Source organism: Colobus angolensis, unplaced genomic scaffold (genome assembly GCF_000951035.1).
Source record: "Colobus angolensis palliatus isolate OR3802 unplaced genomic scaffold, Cang.pa_1.0 Scaffold126, whole genome shotgun sequence".
In the NCBI taxonomy this organism is placed as follows: Eukaryota; Metazoa; Chordata; class Mammalia; order Primates; family Cercopithecidae; genus Colobus; species Colobus angolensis.
Genome location: NW_012113808.1, coordinates 9,530,396 through 9,537,805, shown reverse-complemented (window position 1 = coordinate 9,537,805; position 7,410 = coordinate 9,530,396). Strand labels below are relative to the sequence as shown.

Here is a 7,410-nt window from a genome sequence, read left to right as displayed (position 1 = left end):
AAAAAAAAAGAAAGAAAAGAAACTACCACTTGTCAAGTAAGGGAGAATAAACACACTTTAACTTATGTTATAGTAAATATTGATAGAGGTAACCTATATAAAGGTCTTCAGTACTATCGAAAAGCTAAAGGGTCTATATGACCAAAACGTTTGAGAACTTCTGGCCTACAGGATAAAATCCAAACCTCTGTATAGTCCTTCTATCATGGCTTCTGCCACCTCTCCTCCCTTCTATCTCATTTCCTTTCCACTCTATTATTCAGTAAGATGAAGATACTTTTATTCCAGAAGAACTATGGTGTTTACATCTCCAGACCTTTGCTTAATGCTCCTTTTGCCTTGAATGTGTATTCTTCTCCAAGTCTTTATATAAAGTACTGTCTCCAAATGCCTCTTGGCATCATTTCAGTTCTAACCTCTCTGTACCTCTTATTCTATCTTTATAATTCTATCTATTGGTATGCCATCCCATGTCACTGATTTGGTGCAGGGAGATTATTTTACTCATTCAGCCACTGGATATGCTGCATCCTTAAGATCTGATCATTTTCCTTCTCTATAAATGCTATATAGTATGCTTTGGGTTTCTATGTCCAAAATAATTCAGTGTCTTTCCCCTTATTAATCTGGTTTCATCATTACTTGTTTTCTTCTTAAAGGTGCTGTCGTTCTTCCATTCACTTGGATTCAAAATGTTGAAATCATCTTTTACCCTTCTTTCATCTTCATACTCTGTATCCAGTTTAATCCTATTGCTTCTTGTTTGAAAATATCTTATATTCATTACCTCCTTCTTTCTCTACTGCTGCCATCCACACTTTGAAGTTCAAAATAAGAGAGAAAATATTTAAATATATCTTGGCCTATTTTTTTCCAACCAGCATTCTGAATGATTTCAAAAGGTTTTGCTATTCTTTCCACTACTACTTCTTTTCTTCAGACCAGCTTGCTCATCACTATTGCATTAGTGACCTTCCTAAAATACTACTTTTATTTTGTATTTTCTCATTCAACATTTTTAGTAACTCTTCATTTCTTTTGGCAGTGTTTCTTTTTGAAGGAAAGCTTTTCTCATGGACTCTCAGTGTTGACATAAATTATTTTAACTTTTAGTAATACAACTTAAATATGTCCAAATTAAAACTAAATACAAATTTTTGCACATAAAACTACATAGCTAAAATAATTTGCAAATTCATAGCAAGCAAAACTATACAACAAAATTTAACTTGATAGCATTAATGTGACAGAGGATGTTATTTGCCATATAAACAAGCTTAACGTGAATATAGTGAATATAGTACAGACTCTGAGTCAGGCATGAGCCTGTTCTACTGCGATGACTCAATTAATCCACCACTTTTCTGTCTTCAAGCTTCTGAGAAACCTTTGTTTCTATAGCATGCTGTGATATCATTTGACCTTCATTTGGTACAGATGTATCATTTGAGAAACAGATCCTTCTCTATCTTTTTCTCACCCCTCAGCCTGCTACAATTAAAATAGCACTACATGGCTATGGTAGGATAGTAAATACAAATGCACATTCAGACACTAATAGTACATGGTGATTTAGGGTCACTCGGTAAGATCCAGATGATCCAGAATATGGTGTGTGTTTGTGTGTGTGTGTGTGTGTGCCTTTGTGCACATATGTATAAGAGACAGAGTTTTAGTTGACTTGAAGAAAAGAAACTTAGACTTTTATAGGAAACAAATGGAATCTCAAAGTCAGCCCCATTCCCCCAGAGACTATAGACTCCAATATAAAAATCACTCATCTGTAGGATAAAGACTATATTCCTCATGTTGGTGTTTAAGGCCTTTATCGATTTGAATTGAACCTCTTTTCCTTTTTAATTTGTTTTTCTTTTCTGTCTTCTTACTGTCATTTAAATATGCTCAACACTTTCCCAGATGTGTGCCTTCTCTCCTGTCCCTGTATAAGCTTATCTGTCCACAGCCTTTAAGGACCATTCATGCTTTTCATTTCCCCTTGAAGCTTCTTCCTATTTCTTCAGTTACAATTTGATTTTTCTCCTTCTTTGAACTCTTGTTTGAATTCCTTCTGTATCTTGTACTTTGGCATTTCATTTCTTTGTATTAAATAATGTTGTTTATAATTGTTTGATTTTTATGTTCTCTACATCACTAGACTTCAGGGGCTTTAAAGGCAAAATATTGTCTTAAAAGTTTTTTGCATAGTCCTCAGAATCATTGTTGATATTCTTGAAACATTTACTAAGGAAATCAAATGATTAAATTTAATGCTCAGTATTCAGGATTTAATTTAGTTTCTCTTGCAAAGTGTGTGTGTGTGTGTGTTTTTTTAATATAGAGTATAAACAAAAAGTACTTTGCTGTAAAAAATTTGCATTTCTAAGAAACTAAAATGTCTTAAAATTTTGTATTTTTGCACTCATTGTCCTTCATTTTCAGGACTGTTGGGAAAGATCCTGATGGCTATCCGAGATGCAGGTTTTGAAATCTCAGCTATGCAGATGGTAGGTACTTTACAATGAACCATAATATTCATGAGGATTTTTTTCAAAAATAGTCATAAAATGCTTCACTTTGAATGTTCCCTGTGTACTCGTGAACCACATTAAAAATAAAAGATATACTTACTGGACTCAGTAACCTTCCTATAGTCAAAAAATGGTTTTGAAATGATTTTTCACATATACTGTTTTACTGAGAGAAGTAATAGTCAATGATACACCTAATTTAAGCTTATAAGGTAAGTTTATACAGTTCTGGAAACTTTAGTTGCAAAATAAATAGGGACCAAAAACTGTATTTTGTTCTTATAAACAAAATGTAGAATCAAAGTGAGAAACTGTGATGAGTTTTCTGTCTTCTGTATTCTTAACTAAACAGATAATGAAGGAAGAGAATCAGTTTTCATATTTTTTTCCCTAACCAGTGCCTTTTACTGGTTTTTGGACTTTCTCTCAAGACCTTCTTTGGAGTTAATGTATTCCAGCACCTCTATTGGCACTTGTAGCACTGGACCTTCAGAGCCTACGCTTATTCAAAATTGTGCTGCTCGTACATTCCTAAGAAACCTTTCAGGGAGAAACAACAGCCACTTTGGTAGAGGTCATACCTTTGTGCTGTACTCACTGGTACATTTGACTAGAAATTGGGTAACAGATTATTATATGAATCAGATAAACAATTTGGTTTTTACAGTGTTTGAAGCCCAGCAAGTTTATGCTTTTTTGATAGTGAAATACCAAAATAGCCATTTTGAAGCTGAGAATTTTCTTACCAGTATCATTTGTATTTTCTTTTTCTGAAAAGAAACAGCTTTCTACAAAGTCTTAAGATTACCCAAAATCAAGGACCAGGACACAAACTGAAGTTCTATTTTGTGCCAATAAGCCAAAAAAAAAAAAGAAACAGTTTACAAAGTCATTGAGCAAAACTTGAAGACTAATGAGAAAATTGATATTTGAAGAATCTTACCTAGAATTATAAAGTAATTGTCAGCCAAAACTTTCTAAAAGTATTAGCTTGGTGATATATTAACATGATTGTAGGATAACATGTGAGCCTATTTAAAAAAATGTAGAAATGTTAGTTTTAAACACTGACCTAATTCTAAATCTGCAGCTTAGCATAGTGATTGGTGATTGGGTAGAGTTTGTAATGAAAAAAATAATTTTAAAAATGATTAACTGAGCCTATAGGGAAGGCATGGTAGTGTAGTAGCAAGCACAATCATTGACTTTTGGAGTCAGAAAGATCTATTTCTGAAACTTGGGTCAGCTGCTTTCTAGGCATGTGGCCTTGGCCAAATGTCAGGCCTTCTTATTCTCAGTTTTCTCATCTAGGCAATGAAAGCATTATTATTTGCCTAAATGGGTTATTCTGCAGATTAAATAAAATAATCATTTCTGGCTTAAATTACTAGGTATTTAATAAATGATATCTTCTGTTAGTATTTTGTTGCATTTAACAAAACATATGTGAATGTAGGATAAAACACTGAAATCCAACAGAATTTCCTCCCTATAGTCGTAATGTTGCCCATAACAATAAATCCTCACAGCTTAAATTATTGTCCGTATAGGCAGAAATTTCTCAGTGGGTCTTCAATCCTGGCAACAATAAACAAGCAAAATGGAGGGAAAATAAAATTGGGAATTCTGAGGCTATTTTTTTAAAAAATAAGGTTTTTGAGAACCTTAGAATTTAATGAAATTTTATTCCTAACTAAATTTAAATTCAGCCTTGATAAGAATAAGTCCTTCTAGACTTACTTTGTAAGCATATTCTCGCTCACAATTCTTTTTGTAGAGGAGCAGAAAGTCCACATGACTTGTGTAAGTACTTTATCATGAACCAGACTAACTAGGGATTTTTCTGAATGCTTGGGAGGAAAATAGTATTGTTTTCTGTCTCCTCTAAAAGTCTAAACTATTTTTCTTTAGTAATATTTCTTTCTAGTGCCACTAATCTATCAGTAGTGCAATTAAGATTGCGTATAAATCTTCTTTTGTATCAAGAATGAGATTTTATTCAGAGAGAGGTGTAGTGTAGTAAGTAAAAGTATGATCAATGGGGTTAGACTGCTTGAGATAGGATGCCAGTTCGAGGAGGTTGCATGACCCCTCTGAGTCTTAATAGTCTCATCTGTAAGGTGGAGCTATTAATACCACCTATGCAGTAAGGCGGTTGTGAGGGCTAAATGAGATGATGCACGTACAGAACCTAGAATGATGCTGTTATCCATTGTTGTTCTTGATGAGCTGATCTTTAATAACACTTTTTCTTCAAAGAGTAATCTATGTAAAGTGTACATTTTAGAGTAAAGAAGATATTACAAGTGTTAAGTGCTAAGTGCGGCTCATTTATTTTTCTTTTGTTGGTTGGTTTACGGTTTTGTTTTGTTTTATTTTTTAATATAGTTCAATATGGATCGGGTTAATGTTGAAGAATTCTATGAAGTTTATAAAGGAGTAGTGACCGAATATCATGTAAGTATAAAAGTAAATGTAAAACATTTGTACTGTTAAATAAAAAGTATAGGATTCAGTGTTTTGGACTAAGCTCCTATCTAGGTCCCAAGTGGCCAGACTAAAAATCAATACAGAGTCATTCATACTAAAATTGTCAACAACCTAAGTTGTTATCTGACCTTCTGAGAAATCAGGAGAGAGCAAGCCAAATTTCCCAAACAGGCTAATTTCATTTGATATAATAATGAAGTTTTCTCTGCCTTTCATCCATATGACAAAAAGTAACCTGAGGTAACCTGATGTTAACCAGTCAGTTATTTCCACATTACTTTCTTCAAACTATATACCTTTCATATCTCCCAAAATTCATTGCAACCAGCCTGCAGCTTCCTAAACTCAATTCTCTTCTTTCTTCTTCCTGCTCTGTGGAGTCAGACACTAGGTTCATATCCTAAATCCTGTAATTATGTGACCATCGACAATTTATTTACCTTCTTTAAACCTTGATTAACCCATTTATAAAATGAGAATAATACTATTACCCACCTTATGAGATTATTGTGAGAATTAAATGAAATAAATTATGTAAAACAGTCTCATATATTAAAAGTACTCAGTAAATATTACCTGCTATTGTTGTTTTTATTATTATTTAGTCTGCATAATTCTTTGGTAGTAGATTCCATGTTGATCATTTACACCTGTATTTTCTGCTTTAACATGTACAGTCATAAAAAGGTGATAATTCCTATCTCATACTGTTACTGTTATCCACTTATCATATATATTGAGTATCTGCTATATGCCAAATAATCAGTGATGAACAAAAAACATACTGCCTGCATTTATGGAACTTATGCTCTGGGGAGGATAGACATTAAATCAAATGATCCTATGCATAGCTACCTAAGGACAGCAGTCAAAAGGCTGTCAAGGAAACAAAAAGGTTCTTTTTTTGTTTAAAAAATGTATGACTTAATTAAAAACTAGGGTGACTTAAAAATTCTGAGTCAGTTTTTGAAGGAACATGTTATGCTGTTGACGAAGTTCTTTGTTTAACATGTTTTTTTCCTTTCCATTTTATACATTTTGATCAGCCTTGTATGTCTATTTTCAATGGTATCTGTAATCAACACTGAAAGAGAATGAGTGAGAGAGAGAGAGACATAAAAAGAAAAAAGGAAGGAGGGAGAGAGAGAGAAAAAGAAGAAAAAAAGAAATGAAAGAAAGGAGGGAGATGGAAAAGAAGGAAACAAGGAAGGGAGGGAGAAAAGCAGACAAAATTTACTTTTCTGTTTTTGGAAAACTTGTTCATGCCTTCTGCTCCTCCTGAAAATTTGGCTCTTGACATTTATGTGTAGGCAGTACTTCAATATCATGAGACAGAAAATTAGACTCAATATAATTATCCATAAAAAATCAATTACATATGACCTTTGTGAAATAGCAAAATGACTTTGGGGGATACACTCGGGAACTCTAATGAGTAGAGTTATGAGTACCATATACATTATGAAATCCTTTTCCTCCTCTTTTTGCTTCTGTAGTTTATATTAGGTAAGATGACTGCTTTTGGATCACTATTCAAATATATTCTATAATAAATTATTTTACTTTGGTGTTGTGTATGATAAACCCTCCAAAGTCATGAAAATGGCTTACATGACCCTACATGGTCTGGCCTCATCTCTTACTGCTTTCCCATAGTCTCACTCAGCTCCTAGTCTCTAAGCTGATCTTCATATATCCCTACTGTACTTCTGCCTCAAAGTCTTTATATCTATTTTCACTTCTGCCTGAAGTATTCTTTGCTATTCAGGAGGGTGAAAAAAAATATTTTTTGAGTGTTCTAGACACTGTGAGAGGCATTTTTCTTTGATCATGTTTTTCATTATACCATTTTATATAGAGAGCTAAGAATCTTAAAACAGTATACTTCTATTTTTCCCCTGTTATTCTGTGTGCTGTTGTTCCCATACATTTTACATCTATGTATGCTATAAACCCAACAATACACTGCTAATATTTTTGCTTTCAACAATTATCTTTGAAAGCAACTAAAAATAGAAAAATTAGCCAGGTGTGGTGGTAGGCACCTGTAGTCCCAGCTACTTTTGAGGCTGAGGCACAAGAATAGCCTGAACCTGGGAGGCTGAGGTTGCAGTGAGCCAAGATTGCACCGCCGTGCTCCAGCTGGGCAACAGAGCAAAACTCTGTCTCAAAAAAAAAGAAAAGAAAAGAAAAAGAAACCAACTAAAAAAAGCATTTTATGTTTATACTTGACATGTTTACTGTTGCTTTGTATAGATTTATATTTTTGTCTGGTATTTTTTTCCTTCTGCCTAAAGAACTTCCTTTAATATTTCTTATGATGAAATGCTTCTGATGGTGAATTGTCTCAGGGCTTTTTTGTCTTAAAACGTCTTCCTTTTTTCTTCATTTT

At 33.4% G+C, this 7,410-nt stretch overlaps 1 protein-coding gene across 2 annotated transcripts in view; it reads left to right on the top strand.

Annotated features, from left to right (window-relative positions):
- The window catches only part of NME7 (NME/NM23 family member 7), a 236,397-nt gene that overhangs the window by 119,963 nt on the left and 109,024 nt on the right, over positions 1-7,410 (top strand). For both annotated transcript variants that reach the window (XM_011933423.1, XM_011933424.1), the window contains exons 8-9: positions 2,440-2,504; positions 4,917-4,985. In XM_011933423.1, the coding sequence (XP_011788813.1) occupies positions 2,440-2,504; positions 4,917-4,985 (134 nt within the window). The remainder of the gene's footprint in view (positions 1-2,439; positions 2,505-4,916; positions 4,986-7,410) is intronic.